The 18450-nt window shown below is 38.0% G+C and overlaps 1 protein-coding gene across 2 annotated transcripts in view; it reads left to right on the top strand.

Moving 5' to 3' along the window:
• SEMA3E (semaphorin 3E) overlaps positions 1-17068 on the top strand; it is a 151858-nt gene extending 134790 nt beyond the window's left edge. The window contains exons 13-17 of one of the 2 annotated variants that reach the window (XM_075857366.1): positions 582-623; positions 1458-1621; positions 6785-6852; positions 10897-11036; positions 11912-17068. In XM_075857366.1, the coding sequence (XP_075713481.1) occupies positions 582-623; positions 1458-1621; positions 6785-6852; positions 10897-11036; positions 11912-12367 (870 nt within the window). In that variant the 3' untranslated portion in view covers positions 12368-17068. Of the gene's footprint in view, positions 1-581; positions 624-1454; positions 1622-6784; positions 6853-10896; positions 11037-11911 lie in introns of both variants that reach the window. The other variant, XM_075857365.1, reaches the window with a different exon arrangement.
• The last annotated feature ends 1382 nt before the right edge of the window (positions 17069-18450 follow it).

Raw genomic sequence — 18450 nt, 5'->3', positions numbered from 1 at the left:
AGATTTCAGAAATCCGCAGTGAAATTCCGCTTCTTCTCTGCAACAGTCAGTGCATGCTGCAGAGGGAAAATTCTGCACCGCAGCCTATGGCCCGCAGCGGAGTTTTCCGCAACGTCTGAACTAACTTGCCTAAAAATGTATTGAAACAACTGTAAAAAAACGGCTGCTAGAGAATTCCACTGTGGACTGTCCGCAGCGGAATTCCACAGCAATTCCGCCACGTCTGGCCGTGCTCTAAGTCTATTTTCCTGAGTGCAATGTGCTGTTATTGACCAGCGGAAATGATGGAAACAGATATAAGATACATTTTCTTAGCTTGAAAACAAAAGCTCTTCCTAGTTCAGTATACAGGGGTCTCTGGAACAGAGGTTCCTGTGGCTACATATCCCTTATTTTTTAAGCTTCTGCTCATGGAGTACTCTCTTGACTGTGTTTCAATAATATTTAACATTATATAAACAAAGGTTTTAGAAAAATTCCCTACAAATACAAATGAAGGGGATTAATGTTTTTTGCTTTTAGGCTAATTATTGTCTCATTTTCATCATCATCTTATCTTGCATTGTGTTTGTTTTTTTTAGATTCCGGAGCCTATTGTTGCATTGGAGATTTCAGCAAAAAGAGTATGTATTATAAAAAGATAAGTGGTTATATAAACAGATAAATTTTATATGTATATATATATATATATATATATATATATATAGACAGTTTAGAATAGAAATGTGAATCTGGGTATATACTGCATGAAACATTTCAGAATGAGTAGACAGCGGCATAGCTATTCATAAAAATATAGACTGAATTTGAACTTTAGACCCAGTTCACAGATTTTGACGCGGAAACCGCACCAATAAACGTCCAAAACCACCTCTTACTGATTTTAATGGGAGGCAGAGTTTTTATTTTTGCCAAGCCCTTTTATCCGTTTGCGGGACAAAAAAGAGGCATGTCCTTTCTTGCCGTGGTTCGTCCTTTAACCTCCTATTGAAATCAATTTGAGGCAGAAAAATAGTTTTTCGCTGCGTTTTTGGCCGTGACGCTCAATTGGCCGCAGGTGAAAAATGCATCGAAAACCGTGGCAAGAAAGTGCAGGCTGGTTGAAATCTGCCTCAAAACTCCTGAAAGAATTTTAAGGAAGATTTTTTTCTGCCTGCAAAATACTCCCTGTGAACAGGGCCTTATATATAAAGGTGGGTGATGTTGGGAAAAAAAACAAAACAGGAATTTTAATCTTCCCTTGTTGCGGAAGGAGAAAAACCCCAATAAAGCATGGGTCAATTTGCCGTAAAAGTAAAAACAAAGAGTATCTTTGCATAACCATTTATGTCATTGTGCTTCAACAAAAGCATCTAAACTTCTCATGAAATGTTCAACTGCAGACCAAGTTTATGAGAGACAATTACACAGCTCCACTGTCCTTCCAATAAAGATCTTTATTTTTATCTATACAGCAGCAACTGTACATTGGATCCAAATCAAGTGTGGCCCAAGTAAAACTTCACCAGTGCGAAATGTATGGTACAGCATGTGCCGACTGTTGCCTTGCACGGGATCCTTACTGTGCTTGGGATGGTATGTCCTGCACCAGGTACTACCCTATTGGAACACACTCTAAAAGGTGGGTACAAAAGAAAACTGCTTTTAGACCGAAATCTTAAAGAATAAATTAAACATTTCCACATTAGAATTAAAAAAAAGCCATTATTGTCCTACGAAAAGAGTTTGGATCAGTTTAATGTTAATTAAGAGTGGAATAAGCTGCTGCCGAAGGTGACTGGCAGCGATATATCGTAGGAAATCCAACATGCCCAGTCTATCTTTCTGCCATCCAGGGAAAAACAGGAGGCCACCATACTCATAGGCACAGTGGATTATGCTGACTTTTATCATGTTAGTATTGCCAGCTTTAGGGACCTTCTACCTGACCACCAACTAAAAAGACTGTTAGACTGTTGAAAGCTGGATTGGCACTGTGCTGACGGATGTGAAAGAGAAAAGGATAGTGGCAGCACCATTTCAGGCTGTGGTATTAATCAGATTTAAAATATAAAAATAAATATATTAATAATAAATTAAAATAAACCTAGGGGGGAAATGTCTTTAAGCCCTACCCGCACGAGGACGTATAGTTACTTCCTGCACGAGGACGGATAGTTACTGTCGGCGACATTGTGCACCGGGAACTGGGAGGTCAGCTGTCTCCGACAGCTGACACTCCACTCTTTGCGGCCATCGGTCCTTTGCCACTGATTTTTTATTAAATGCGGTGATCGGCGCAGTTTCTAACACATCAGCAGACCCCAGTCTGAAATCGTGGGGTTTGCCGATGGTTAGCATGCCAAACGGAGGTCAAACAATGGCCCCCGTGTCTGCCATGGACGGAAACCTATCAGAGTGACCGGAAGCCACTGTGTCGTTCTCGATGCACACTCTCGGTGACAGTGTGCATCGGGAACCGAGAGGTCAGCTGTCCCCGACAGCTGACACTCCAGTGTTGCCGATCAGCGACTCATCGCCGCTGATTAAGGCAATTGACCCCCAAAATGTGGCGATCGATTGTGATCGCCCCATTTAGGGGGTTTGTAAAACATCAGCAGCCTCCATGCAATTGTGGGGGTTGCCATGGAAACTGGAGGCCAGACAACGGCAACCAGAGGCAAGACAACGGCCTCCGGGTCTGCCATGCATGGAAGCCTATGAGGACCAGCCTCTGGCTGGTCTTCGTAGACTTACTGTCAGAGTGACTGTGACGTCACACTGACAGTTGGAATACATTACACTGCCTACGTAGTGTAATATATGCTAGATGTGATCAGTGCTGCAGGTTAAAAAAGAAAGTGTAAAAAGTTAAAAAATAAAAGTAAAAAAAAGTTAATAAATATGTTTTATAAGTCTTTTATTATAATGTTAAAAAAGTACACATATTTGGCATCACCGCGTTCATAACGACCCAAACTATAAAACTATAATGTTATTTTAGTCGCACGGTGAACACCTCAAAAAAATAAAAATAATGAAAAACTATGCCAGCATCACTATTTTTTGGTCATCATCCCTCCCAAGATATAGAATATAAAGTGATAAAAAAGTTGCATCTACCCCAAAAAATACCAATAACAATTAACACCCGTCCTGCAAAAAACAAGCCCTTACACAGCTTTTTTGACTGAAAAATAAAAAAGTTATGGCTCTCAGAATATAGCAACACAAAAAATAAATAATTTCATAAAAATTTGATTTTATTGTCCAAACGCTGCAAAACATAAAACAACTATATACATATGGTATTGCCGTAATCGTAACGACTTACATAAAATAAAAAAAATGTCATTTATTGCGCACGGTGAATGCCGTAAGAAATAAAGAATTTAAAACCCAAAATCGCTGCTTTTTGGTCACCTTAGGTTTAAAACAAATGTAATAAAATGTGATCAAGAAGTGGTATGTACCATAAAATGGTACCAATAAAAGCTACAGCTCGTCCTGCCAAAAATATGCCCTCACACCACTAAATCGACCAAAAAATAAAAAAGTTATGCCACTCAGAATGTGATGATAGAAAACAATTTTTTTTTATTTTTTTAACAAATCGTCTTTTCTTTCTAAAAGTAGTAAACTATAAAAAAAACAATATAAATTTAGTATCACTGTAATTGTATTGAGGCGCAGAATAAAATTAAGTTGTTGTTTTTGCCGCACGGTGAAAGACGCAAATAATTTATTTTCAGTTTCCCAGTACATTATATTGTACATTAAATGGTGTCAATAAAAACTACAACTCCTCCTGCAAAGAATAAACCCTCACACCGCTCTATTGACAGAAAAATAAAAAAGTTATGGCTCTTGAAAGGCATGGAGTGAAAAATGAAAAAGCAAAAAAGGATCAGTCCTGAAAGGGTTAATTAGGCTGGGTTCACACGTGGCGGAATTTCACTTAAATTCCGCTGCGGACACTCCGCAGCGTTAATCCGCAGCGGAGCCGTTTGTCCATTGACTTCCACTTTAATTTAGCAGTGTTCGTTTAGACGATGCGTAAAATTCCGCTGCGGAGCATAGGCTGCGGAGCGGAATTTGGTGTCCGCAGCATGCTCTGTCTGTTGCGGAGCAGTGGCGGACTCATGGCGGAATTTCTCCATTGACTTCAATGGAGATTCTAATTTCCACAATGAAGTCCGCAGCTGTCATGCACATGTTATGTGTGCTGCGGATGCGTCTTGCTTTTTTAACTTGACATTTCTTCATTCTGGCTGGACCTATGTATTTCTAGGTCTACAGCCAGACTGAGGAAGTCAATGGGGCTCCCGTAATGACGGGAGCGTTGCTAGGAGACGTCAGTAAATAGTCACTGTCCAGGGTGCTGAAAGAGTTAAGCGATCGGCAGTAACTGTTTCTGCACCCGGGACAGTGACTACCGATCCCAATATACAGCTACCTGTAAAAAAAATTGAAGTTCATACTTACCGAGAACTCCCTGCTTCTGTCTCCAGTCCGGCCTCCCAGGATGACGTTTCAGTCTAAGTGACGGCTGCAGCCAATCACAGGCCAATAACAGGCTGCAGCGGTCACATGGACTGCCGCGTCATCCAGGGAGGTCGGGCTGGATGCCGAAGGAGGGACGCGTCACCAAGACAACGGCCGGTAAGTATGAATTTCTTTGACTTTCACAAGGGAAAGTGCTGTCCCTTCTCTCTATCCTGCACTGATAGGGAGAAGGGAAGTACTTTTACCGCAGTCCGCAGCAGCTAGTCCGCATCAATTTACTGCACATTTTGGGCAGATCCGCAGCAGAATCTGCAACGCAGATTCTGTGCGGCATTGATGCGGACAGTTGCGGAGGAAATCCGCCACGTGTGGCCATGCCCTTAATTTGTAATAGAAAAACATTTATGACCACATATGAGGTATTGCCGTACTCGGGAGAAATTGCTTTTGAAATGTTGGTGTTGTTTTTCTCTTTTATCCCTTGTGAAAATTTAAAAAATCAACATTTTAGTGGACAAAAATGTTGATATTAATTTTCACGGCCTAATTCCACTAATTTCTACAAAAAAACACCTGTAGAGTCAAAATGCTCAATATATCAATAGAAAAATTATTGAGGGATGTAGTATCCAAAATGGGGTGACTTTTGGGGGGTTTCCACTGTTTTGGTCCCCCCAGGGCGTTGCAAACGCGACATGGCACCGAAAACCATTCCAGAAAAATCTGCGCTCCAAAATCCAAAAAGCGCTTCTTCTATTCTGAGCCCTGCTGTGGGTCCAAACAGCAGTTTATTACCACATATGGGGAATTGCCGTAATCGGGAGAAATTGCTTTACAAATACTGGGATGCTTTTTCTACTTAATTCCTTGTAAAAATGAAAACATTCTATGTTTTAGCAGAAGAAAAGTAGATTTTCATCTTTACAGACTAATTCCACTAAGTTCTGCAAAAAACTGTGGGGTCAAAATGCCAACTATACCCTAGAAAAACGCCTTGAGGGGTGTAGTTTCCAAAATGGGGTCACTTTTGGGGGATTTCGATTGTTTAAGCACCACAAGACCCCTTCAAACCTGACAAGGGGCCTCAAATATATTCTAAAAAAAGGAGGCCTCAAAATCCACTATGTGCTCCTTTGCTTCTGAGGCCGGTGTTTCAGTCCATTAGCACACTAGGGCCACATGTGGGATATTTCTAAAAACTGCAGAATCTGGGAAATAAATATTGAGTTACATTTCTCTGGTAAAACCTTCTGTGTTACAGAAAAAAATTTTACAAATGAATTTCAGCAAAAAAAATAAATTAATTTGTAAATTTCACCTCTACTTTGCTTTAATTCCTGTGAAACACATAAAGGGTTCAAATACTTTCTGAATGCTGTCTTTAATACTTTGAGCGGTGCAGTTTTTAACATTGTTTGAGTTATGGGGATTTACTAAAACATAAGACCCTCAAAGCCATTTCACAACTGAACTGGTCCCTGAAAAAATAGCCGTTTGATATTTCCCTGAAAATGTGAGAAATTGTTGCTAAAGTTCTAAGCCGTGTAAAGTCCTAGAAAAATAAAAGGACACGAAAAAAATGATGCAAACATAAAGTAGACATATGGGAAATGTTAACTAGTAACTATTTTGTGTGGTATTACTATCTGTATTACAAGTAGATATGTTTAAATTTAGAAAAATGCAAATTTTTGCAAATTTTCTCTAAAATGTTAAGTTTTTCACAAATAAATATTGAATTTATCGACCAAATTTTTCACTAACATAAAGTACAATATGTAATGAGAAAACAGTCTCGAAATCGCTTGGATACGTTAAAGTATTCCCAAGTTATTACCACATAAAGCGACACATGTCAGATTTGAAAAAATCTCACTGTGTCCTCAAGGCCAAAACAGGCTGTGTCCTAAAGGGGTTAATGTTGCACTCTTCAGATAAGCAAATATGTCTAAATCTTGCCTAATGCTGCTGTTAAACTATACATCTCCATTACATACCATATACTCTATATACCATGTTTTTCAGGGACATTGTTTACAATGTAAGAATAATTTATAGTTGCATTTAATTGGATATTAGAACAATACAGTATGCCATTTCTGCGGTATGTGTGAATTTCACAGTATATTTTGTAAAATGTAACATATTGTTACTGCATGTACGCATTTGGTGATAGTTTACAGATAACATAAATTTGTTATAATTATTTCAATTGCAATTAATATGAAAATCACTGAATGTTTATATAACATCTTGTAATGACAACCATATATAATATATAATGATATCATTTTGACAGACGTTTCAGAAGACAGGATGTTCGCCACGGCAATGCAGCTCAGCAATGTTCAGGACAACATTTCAATGGTAAGTTACATTCACATAGTTTAGTGCCAGCAAAGAAATTTATTAAACACAAGAGAGCAAGGGCTGCACGACAACTTCTGGCATAGATTATTGGCATTACTGTGGTGGTGGCCCTGTCCCCTTTTGCAAAGCCATGTAAAAGTGCTAAAAGTCACAATTTTTTTTATCAAAAGAACCATGTCTCTAAATTTGTGTTTTCTTTCCGCCTTTACAGTGGCACAAATTGATTAATAAATGAGGGCCACAGTTTTAATAATATCCTTGTTGATATTAAATGCTACAACAAAGGAGTCTGTTGATGTCTTTGCAATAGTTTTAGACAGCTCTGGTGCTTTTAGCTTAGTATTGTTTTTTATGCCATCCAGCTGGTGACATGCAGATGCAACTCTTTCCTTTATTTAAAAAAAAAATAATAATAATTAAAAAAAAAAAATATATATATATATATATGGCTAAAAATTTACTTCTCCCATAACTACACCTAATTGGCTTTTACGAATCAGATAGAGGAGCACTTGCCGCAAAAATAGTAACACTTCATAAATCAAACCCACACACCTGATACAAATATAGCGAACTTTATCATGACTTTTAATGTGTTAAAAATACAATGGAAAAAAACTTTAATGGCTTAAGTGGTAAGTTATTACGCTGCTGCAAGTTATCAGAGTCAAGATAAGGATTGCTACATCTGCGCAGGTGGGCCATTATCTTTTTCTTTGCTTAAAGAGAACCTTTCACTACCCCAGACATGTGCAGCAGAGTGCACCATCTTATAGGCGCTGCTGCACAGACCTTGGGGCACTTTGAATTAGCTGTGTAGTCTAAGCCGACCTCGAGATATCGGTGGCGTTATAACTGGCACCCGATATGTAAATTAGCCCCTGTACTGTGAGGGGTGCGTTTCTACACATGGGCAGACAGGGGGGCGTAATAGTTAGAGTTCTGACACTGTCCAATCAGCTGCGGACCATGTCAGAGCGGCTCCTGCTGTGTGATCTCTCTGTGCTGCGTGCTTGCCTGCGTGTGTGCGCGCGCGTGTGTGCGCACGCGTGTGTGTGTGCGCGCGCGCCATCTCCTCCTGTCTCCTGCTTCTGTCAGCAAGTGAAGAGAATACTGTGATCTCACGAGAGAGGAGGAGAGTGCATGCGCACGCACGCACGCACGCACGCACACGCACACGCACACGCACACGCACACGCACACACACACACGCACCAGAGAGAGATCACACAGCAGAAGCCGCTCTGACACTGTCCACAGCTGATTGGACAGTGTCAGAGCTCTGACTATCACGCCCCCCTGCCTTTGCATGTCCATAAATGCCCCACTGACCGGACGTGGCTAATTTACATATCAAACGCCAATTATAACGCCACCGATATCTCCAGAACGGTTTAGACTACACAGCTAATTCAAAGTGCCCCAAGGTCTGTGCAGCAGCGCCTATGAGACGGTGCACTCAGCTGCACATGTCTAGGGTAGTGAAATGTTAATGCACACACCGGCACAACATAGGGCATCATCTCCCAAAAGCGTAGTGTTATGCTCACCTGAGGATGTTGTGCTGGGAGTACAATGCCCCGGAAGTCGTATAGTACAATCTTTTGAGCTGCTTGCCTCAGGGTCCATTCAGACAAATTCTGTCCCAGCGGGTAAACAAAGTAAGTAATAGGCACAAAAGATGACCCATTTCTGGCGCAGCTTTCTTCTTTGTTTAAAATAATATGGTCAATGGAAATATCTAATTTTCAAGTTACTTTTAGTTTGCATTCAAAGTGTATCTAGGTATGCGTTTCAGTGCCGTACTGGCTCCTTCTTTAGACAATTACCTTGTTCCTCAAGTAATTGTCTGAGGAAGGAGCCGGCATGGCTCTGAACAGCATAGAGCATAGATGGATACACTTTAAATGCAAACTAAAAATAACTTTTAAATTAGATGTTTCCATCCACCATATTATTTTTAGAAAAAGAAGAAACGAGCAGCGCCGTCAAGTGATCGTTTTTTGTGCCTAGTATCTTTTTCTTGTCACTCAAATGCGAAGGACCTTTCAAAATAAATGCATTTAAAGAAGACCTACCAGAATATCTATATTAAAGCCAATCTAGTGCATGTAACTATAAGCAAAAAGTTATCAATATGAAAACAAACAAACGTGCAACTGCCGTACTGGGGCTACCAGAAGTTGAACTTACAGGCCACATACACTAAACCATCTTCATAAGAGGCTGTTATCTCATTTCCATCTAAAAAGATGCATAAAGCACGAAAAAAGCACGAAGAATGCCCGAGCAAGAAGAAATAAAACGAAGTTCTGGTAACTCTGTAGTTTGATATGAGGCCCACAACAAAAGATTCTCACAAGAGAAGTTATATATCAAACAACGATGATTTGAAGGGACTTTAAGGGACCACTAAACAGAAGATAAACTTGACCACATTGTTTGTCAATCTGCATGGCATTTTGCATGTTTGTGAATCAAAGGGGCAGAATTTAATTATCTTTGTGTTTTATTCCCCAAGAGCTGTTGGGGAAAGCACCTTCTGCAGCTGGTTGTCCTATAGAAGGGGTAGGCAACCTTGGTGGGGCAGATTTCTACTATAAGGATTCTTAAAAGTTCTAATACAGAGGGTTCTTGAGATCTCATTTGCTAAAAATAATTTTTTTTACATCAGAAAAGTAGTGACCCTGTTTAGGCCATACACCGCACTTAGGGCTTATGCACAGATCAGTTATTTTCTTCAGTGTGCTATCCATTTTTTTTTACGCATAGCACACAGACCCATTCATTTCTATGGGCTCATGCACACACCTGTTTTTTTTTGCGGATCCTTGTGGCCGATCCGTAAAACTCAGAGCAGGTCCTATTCCTGTCAGTTTTTGCCGTCTGTTAAAAAAAGATTGCACACGGAAGTTCGTGTTTTGTGGATCTGTGTTTTGTGTCTGTATAAAAGGTCACGGATGTGTGCATGAGGCCTAAGGCATTAGTGATCTATTCAGGATCTTGATCTACTGTTGTTCTACCTAGTTCCTGCAGCCATATACAGGATTTTTGTATAATTAAAAGTTAAACTATTTTCCAATATACTTTCTGTATTAATTCCTGACGGTTTTCAAGATCTCTGCTTGTTGTTTTTCAGTAGAAACATTCATTGTTTACTTCCAGTGGATAAAATTCTGTCCTTGGTCATGTGATGGACACACATGGGCTGGGATCGTTAGCAGAACAGCTCGGATATACATACTGCAATGAGCCGCACACCTGTGTGTCCATCACTTGACCAGGACAGAATTGTATCCACTGGATGTAAACAATGAATGTTTCTACTGAAAAACAACAAGCAGAGATCTTGAAAACCGTGATAATTTATTACAGAAACTATATTATAAAATTTTATAACTTTTATTTATACAAAAAATAACATTCATTGGATGAAATTGGAAAACTCTTTTAAAGGCAATTGCTGCGATTTTTACATTTTTGGGAAATTTTGTGTGTTTTTTTAATTTAGGATCCATGCACAGGTCAAAGCTGCATGCACAGACCTTGTGTGGTGGCACACGGAGTCCCAATAGTTCTGTGTGCAATGCTTTTAGGGAAGAATGCCTCCATAAAAAGGGACATGCAAGAATTTTTTTTCTTACAGATTCCATATAAATACATGAGAAAATCTCCCTGTGCCTTCATATAAAATCGACGTACAAGACCCATAGCGGTCTATGGGCACTGCTTTACAGATCCATACAACATGGGCCCTAAGATCTTTTGGCAGCTGTCCATTAAAGATTTTGCCTTTTTTTCTTTCCTTTTATTTTTAACAATATACATCATAATTTATATTTTACATGTGTCGTATAAAGACAAATAGTATTCAGTTATGCCATCACTAACGTATTACAGGAATTCAAAATAAAAGCTTTTATCTTGAATTTCCTATCTTTCTTACATATTTATTTTTTTACCACTTTAAATAACAAAAATGATAATGAATAAAATAAATAACAAATATATTTGAAATGTATATTGTATTTCTCCCTTTAGGAGAGAATCTGGGAAAGACTGAGGAGTATATAGTATATGGTGTTGAAGCTAACAGCACCTTATTGGAATGTATGCCTCGTTCCCTACAATCTAAAGTCATCTGGTTTGTGCAAAAAGCACATGAAGCAAAGAAAGATGAGGTACATTTTTGTTTATTGAATATTGTAGAGGTTAAATTCTTTACATTCCCTGTTGTGTGTTCATTGTAGCCACTAATATCACCAATGGATTTAATAACAAAGTACTATACGGTAATGTGTAGTTCAAACAAATATGAAATAAAATATTTCACTCGCAGTAAATAACACAAGATAACGAAGAGTAGTGAAAGGTATGTAAAGTCAATGGACATCACATTTAATTTTATATACTGAACGTAGGGATGCAAACATATGTTACTGTTTTACTGATGTTAAGTTGTAAACAGTATAACATTTTGAGAAAGTGGAATTTCTTTCATAATATATATATATATATATATACATATACACACACACACCTACTATATCTATCTATCTATCTATCTATCTATCTATCTATCTATCTATCTATCTATCTATCTATCTATCTATATATAGATATATAGATATATAGATATATACATTTTCTATTAATAGTTCGATAATATACATTGCAATTCATTTTATATAGTGAACATAGGGATGCAAACATAGTTCATCGAGTAATGATTGACACGTTTACTGTTTTACTGATGTTGAGTTGTAGAGAGTGTGTGTAATTCCTTTCTCAATATATATATATATATATATATATATATATATATATATATATATATATATAAATGCACACGTATATAGATCTCTATAATCTATAATGATGTCCCTGTTTAATTTATTTGATGCTGCATAGTGTAGAAAAAACCATATATAATAACGTGCACTGTACACCGTTCAAGAGTCATCTGTTTGGTGGCCTGATCATTTTTTACTTGTTCTAAAGAAAAGAGTATAACAGTAATACACATTTTATATATACATATATTTATGTTTCTTAGGTGAAAATCAGTGAAAGAGTTATAATGACAGAGTTTGGACTTTTGTTTCTAAAATTGCATAAATCAGATGCTGGGATATATTTTTGCCAAACTGTGGAGAATTCTTATGTTCATACACTCAGAAAAATGACTCTGGATATTGTTGAAGAAGATCGTGTTGATGACATATTTCACAAAGAAGAAGAGGAAGAAGTTACACTCCAAAAAATGCCATGTCCTGGACAGCCAAGCATTCCCCAGTCATCCAAACAGTGGTATAAGGAGTTCTTGCAGTTAATTGGATACAGCAATTTTCAAAAGGTTGAGGAATATTGTGAAAAAGTATGGTGTACAGATAAAAAGAAAAAAAAATTGAAAATGTCTCAGAATAAATGGAAATATATAAACCCACAAGAGCGTAAGTCACGTGGGAAATCAGACCATCATCGCATGCCAAGACACATACTACAACCATAAGTTTTCTTCTTGGGACTATTTAAGACTCTATCAGCAATAACTTACTTGAGTGATGAATATAACTAAATAGATTCAATCAACATTTTAAGTCAAGCACCTCTTATGAAACATCATCAATATATTGACTGGTTTGGCATTATGTAAATATTTCATATATATTATTAAAATGTTTGATTTAAAATGTTTACATCCATAATTTAATATGGATTTACTGTTATTTTGTATATTATAACCACATTTTCATCTTCTTAAACTGTTTACAAAATGTATGAAAGTCTAGATTCCTAGAAGTGAACAAATATGTGCAAAATCTTATGTATTCATGCTTATGGGTTGAGAAAAGAAAGAAGGTAATTAGGTTCAGCGTGTTATACAATCTGTAGTTTAAAATGTGATATATTGAATGATATTAACCCAAAGAAAAATAAAATAATATTCAAGAGCCAATGGCTATTTAAGCCCATGAGAGGGAAGAGAAAAAAAAGGTTTACTCAACTCTATACATGGTAACCAAAGTTTCAAGTGGCTCCACTTTGATCACATCTTCTGACAGTAAATTCCATACTATAACATGGCATATAAAATTATCTTTCCGTTTTGGCTGTGGAGTGAACATGGCTTTCATGAAGTTGAAGCATGTGCCCTCTGGACACTTAAACCTGTGTAGTTATAAATGTTTTTTTTAAATATAAAAATACAATACTGTATAATTATAAATATGTATCAGTTTGTGTATGAAGCAATTTTTTTTTCTAGAGTCAAGTTTCGCTGGTCATCCCTTACAGACTAAATATTACATTACTCTTTGAATGATGTGTTTGCATTTGGACTATGAACATTAACTTACATTTTATACAATGAAACTTTTTTCACATGTATCACTTGACAATTTCTATGGCAATGCTTTTAAAAATTATGACATCAAAAATATAGGAAAGTTCCTTCAATACAGAATGAATGGAATCTGGTAGGGGCCAGAGATTCAGATACTACTGGACAGTCATAGAAAAGTATATAACGAGTATGATTTGAAAGGATACAAACGTCTAGGAAGAAAGTTCAAAAATGTTAATGTAAAATATGCTATTGTAACATTGTATTTTTATTCAGAATTTTCAAACTTTTCTCATTGCTTAGTCTTTTGCTTCTGGCTTTGTGAATTTCCATGTTATTTTGCATTTCTGAGTATGAACGAGTGATCGATTATCATATTTTTTAATAATCCAGTTGCCGGATTACAGGAATTGTACTGTATATTGCATTGGATAAAAATTCTAAACTATTAATGAACATATTGAAAAAGACAAACCTTAATGAAAATTAAGTGTGAATTAATTTTTGCAAAATCTCTTTCCTTTTCTGCCAAAATCCAGATGAGGGTTAGCCACAAAGACTTAATGAGGTTAGATTGGCTATGATGCAGCAGCTGATGTGTGGTGTAAAGAACCTAGCAGGAGGTTTACAGAAGAGCCTTTTAAGGCCCATTTACATGGGCCAATAATTGGCAACGACCATTCCTAGTAACGCTTTTTTGGCTGATTCTTGGCCTGTGTAAACAGGGCAATGATCAGCCAAAACATAAGCAAACGCTTGTTTGTCGGCTGATCACATCTTTTATGCAGGATACAAAATGATCTTTTGTCGGCAACACATCTCCCTGTAAAAACAGAGGGTCTGCTGCCGACAATGATGCAAACTGAAGAGTACCGAATGATTGAATTAACGATCGTTCGTCTCCATACAGTATAGAATAGGCCTATGTAATAGGGCCTGTTAACGAGTGCCGATTGACTTGTTATATCGTCAGTGGCCGAAATCTGCCCATGTAAACCCACCTTTAGCTTGCTATGGTTGTATATGAGATAAACCTATATAATCCCACTATGACTAAGGGCAACTTGGGCCTAAAACCGGTCAGCTTCTGTTCTATGTGTTGTCCCTGATTTTATGGAACCTCAATAAAAGCCGCATTTTGTTCAACATATTGATGCTGGAACCTTCTTGCCTTTTATGCTGCAATTTGGTGCAGTCCTGCACCCTCCGCGCATCTACTTGGTTGGTGAGCTTGATAAAAATTAACTGTTTCTGTTTTATATAATCTCACCTTTCATTTCTGCCAGGAGATTTACACTACACATTGTTTCATTATTGGTGGTACCCTGTAAGTACCGATGTTGCCATTTTCAAATAATTGAATATGAACTTTCTTACAATTATTCAGTAAACTCACAATTGACTGGGTTTCATTTCATTCGTTTTTTTATATAGTGGTATAAATATAATTTTCTCTTAGAAAACTAGATCACAGTATTGTCTAGTTAAAGGGGTTTATTGAGATTTTCAGTTGATGACCCCTTTGTTCTGCTAATAGAGGGGGGTCATGAATAGGAGGAGTAGGCGACTTCCTAGGGCACCATTGAGGAGGTCAGCATAATTTATGGACTACTGCAGATGAAACAGTGATCTGATGTTACATTTTTTTTCACAACCAATTAAAAGCAGTGTCTGAGCTGCTGATAATGCTATAGGTGCCTATAGAAGACAAAGACTTATCTTTAGTACGTCAGAAGGCAATTTAATGAATGCTTGTCCATCCGACAGTAATCATGCTGGGACCGGAGGGTGGTGGGGTGCATTCTGAATTGCTTCCTTGGCTACCAAGAGAGCATGTCCTTCCTCGGTCCCAGGACTTAGACCACCACTGATCATATATTGATGGTCTAGCAATGAAAGATCCCTGAAAACCTCTTTTATGCTACTTTCCTAATATTGTATATTAGGATAGGACAATAAGAAGTGTGCCAATAACATAGTTACATAGGTTGAAATAAAGATACAGTACATGTCCATTCATTTCAATCTTTCTGGATATACATGTCAAATATACATCATTCAATGCTAAATTATTTGTCACTAGATAAGCATTCTTTATTCTGCCATCTACTATTACTACCGCTTGGGGTAGGGTATGCTATAGTTTGACTACTCTAAGGGTATGTGCACACGATAACATCAATTACGGCTGAAATTACGGAGCTGTTTTCAGGAGAAAACAGCTCCTGCATTTCAGACGTAATTGCTCGTACTCGCGTTTTGCGAGGCGTCAATTACGGACGTAATTTGAAGCTGTTCTTCATTGGATTCAATGAAAAACGGCTCCAATTACGTCCCAAAAAGTGCCCTGCACTTCTTTGACGAGGCTATTATTTTACGCGCCATCTTTTGTCAGCGACGCGTAAAATTACAGGTCGACAGCACAGCACATCGGCAAACCCATTGAAATGAATGGGCAGATGTTTGCCGACGTATTGGAGCCGTGTTTTCAGGCGTAATTCGAGGCGTAAAACGCCTCCATTACGCCTGAAAATAGGTTGTGTGAGCCCAGCCTTACTGTAAAGAACCCTTTCCCATATTGATGTCTGAATCAGTTTTCCTCCACACATAGTGAATGTCCTCATGTCCTTTGTACAGTCATTGGAATAAATAAATAAATAAATGTTGTGACAGTTCTTTGTATTGACCACACATATATTACTTATATATATATGTTAATTAGATCACCTCCATGGCGTCTTTTTCCATGCTGAACAAGCCAATTTTTCTAGACTCTAATTGTAAGAGTGATGAATTTAATAATCTTGTAGCCCATATGTGAACTTTCTCCAGCTTTTCTATATCCTTTTCACAATGTGGAGTTCAAAACTTAATCCCATAATCAAAATATAGTTTTATAATGGATTTAAGCTATGTCCACACAGAGTATTTTGCCGAGTCTTTTGACGCGGAAACCGCGTCACAAAACTCGTCAAAAACGGCCCGAAAATGCCTCCCATTGATTTCAATGGGAGGCGTCGGCGTCTTTTTCCCGCGAGCAGTAAAACTGCCTCGCGGGAAAAAGAAGCGACATGCCCTATCTTCGGGCGTTTCCGCCTCTGACCTCCCATTGACTTCAATGGGAGGCAGAGAAAGCGTATTTCGTGGTGTTTTATGCCCGCGGGTGAAAAATGACGCGAAAAACGCCGCGAAAATCGGCGTGCAGGGAGAGGAAAATCTGCCTCAAACTTCCAAACAGAATTTTGAGGCAGATATTCCTCCTGCAAAATACTCCGTGTGAACATAGCCTTATAGAGGGAACAAGAGGTTTATTTATTTATTTTCAAGTGACTGCAACATGTTTGAATTTGTTGCCTATTGCTGAATGGTCATTTGGAAACCTTGTTAATTCATTGCTCATGTTTCAGTGTACCTGTGAAGTGCTCGTTCTCTGGACTAAAGATCACCGAAGTCACGCATGTCATTAACTAGTTTTAATATTTCTACTAGAATTATGGATTTCACTGTAAAAATATGGATAAACGATGGATTAGCAGAGTGCAATAAGTATTATTTTGAAGGTAGAGCAAAGATGCATCTAGAGAATGTAATTCTTACACTGGTGTTGTTATTAAAATATATGTTCAATCTTATGTGCAGCATTTTCTATTTGTAATATTACCCAAAACAAATGATAAAATGTATTTTCATATTTTTATATAAGGTCATTTTTAGTTAAAGTTTTGTTTTTCCCTAAAATATACGCACATTTCTTTCATGTCTGAAGGTCCCTATTGTGTAAGAAAAAACATGCTAAATATAAATAGTTCTATTAAGTTTCTGAATTGAATTAAATGCAACCAATAAAAATGGAAAAAAGAAAAATAACATTCTCCTATCATTTTAACCATCTCTTCAGTTCCAATAAATGTATTATGACCGAATTTGTCATTTGCTTCCTGCATACCTTATCTGTTTAATAAACAACTTCTTATACTTCTTAGGTCTCATGCACACGAACGTAAAAACGCCCGTAATTACGAGCTATAATTACGGGCCGTAATTACGGACCCATAGACTTCTATTGGCCACGGGTACCTTCCCGTATGCTTACGGGAAGGTGCCCGTGCCATTGAAAAATATAGAACATGTCCTATTTCAGACCGTAATAAAGGCACGGGCAGGACCATAGAAGTCTATGGGGCTCCCGTAATTACGGGTGGCTATGTGTGTGCACCCGTAATTACGGGAGCGTTGCTAGGCAACGTCAGGGGATAGTCACTGTCCAGGGTGCTGAAAGAGTTAACTGATCGGCAGTAACTCTTTCAGCACCCGGGACAGTGACTACCGCTGGAGTTAATAGTATTAAAAGTTAACTTACCTGCTTCTTCCTCCGGTCTGGCCTCCAGGGATGCCGTTTCATCCCATGTGACCTCTGCAGCCAATGACAAGCTGCAGCGGTCACATGGACTGCCGCATCATCCAGGGAGGTCAGACTGGATGTCAAAAGAGGGACGCGTCACCAAGACAACGGTACGGAACTTCTTTTACTTTCAATCGCTGCGGAAACTCTGCCCGAAACGGCTGCCCCTTCTCTCTTTCCAGCACTGATAGAGAGAAGGGGCTGCCGATAAGTGCAGAGAAAACGGGTCCATAAATACAGGTGGAATACTGGTGACACCGAACCTGTATTTACGGGCCCGGGTCCGTAAATACTGGTGGAACACGGGTTGAATACGTGTGACAAAGGACCCGTATTTATGCCAGTTTTTACGGGAGGAAAAAAATATCTTTGTGTGCATGAGGCCTTAAATGGGACCTGTCTGCTCTTCTGACACGTCTGTTTTAGTAAATACTTGTATTTCCCATAGAATAACAATGTGCTGTCCTGTTTCCCTGTTATTCTTTCTGGAAGTATATTAATAAATTGCTAACTGGTTGTTACCATTCCTCTGTCATGATTGATCGAACAGTGTCATACAGTGTGGGGTCGACTCAGTGCAGAGAAAAAGTTATTCTAGAATTGAAATTTTATGGTATATACGAGTATTTACTAAAACATGTCAGGAGAGATGACAGGTCATTTTAAAACAACACATAATTATCACATAAAATTTTGGAAAATATTTAGTTACAGTATTTTTATATTTATGTTTATTCCATTATTTACTTTCAAACCTATCCAAATGGTCTAACAACTGATGTGAAAAATGCTGTATAAGGTTTTCCTTACTGTTTTTCACAAATTACTGACTTTAAAAATTAGTTTT

The sequence above is a fragment of the Rhinoderma darwinii genome, chromosome 3, assembly GCF_050947455.1.
Source record: "Rhinoderma darwinii isolate aRhiDar2 chromosome 3, aRhiDar2.hap1, whole genome shotgun sequence".
NCBI classification, from domain to species: Eukaryota; Metazoa; Chordata; class Amphibia; order Anura; family Rhinodermatidae; genus Rhinoderma; species Rhinoderma darwinii.
The sequence above is the reverse complement of the archived record's forward strand: the minus strand, read 5'-3'. Positions and strand labels throughout refer to the sequence as shown.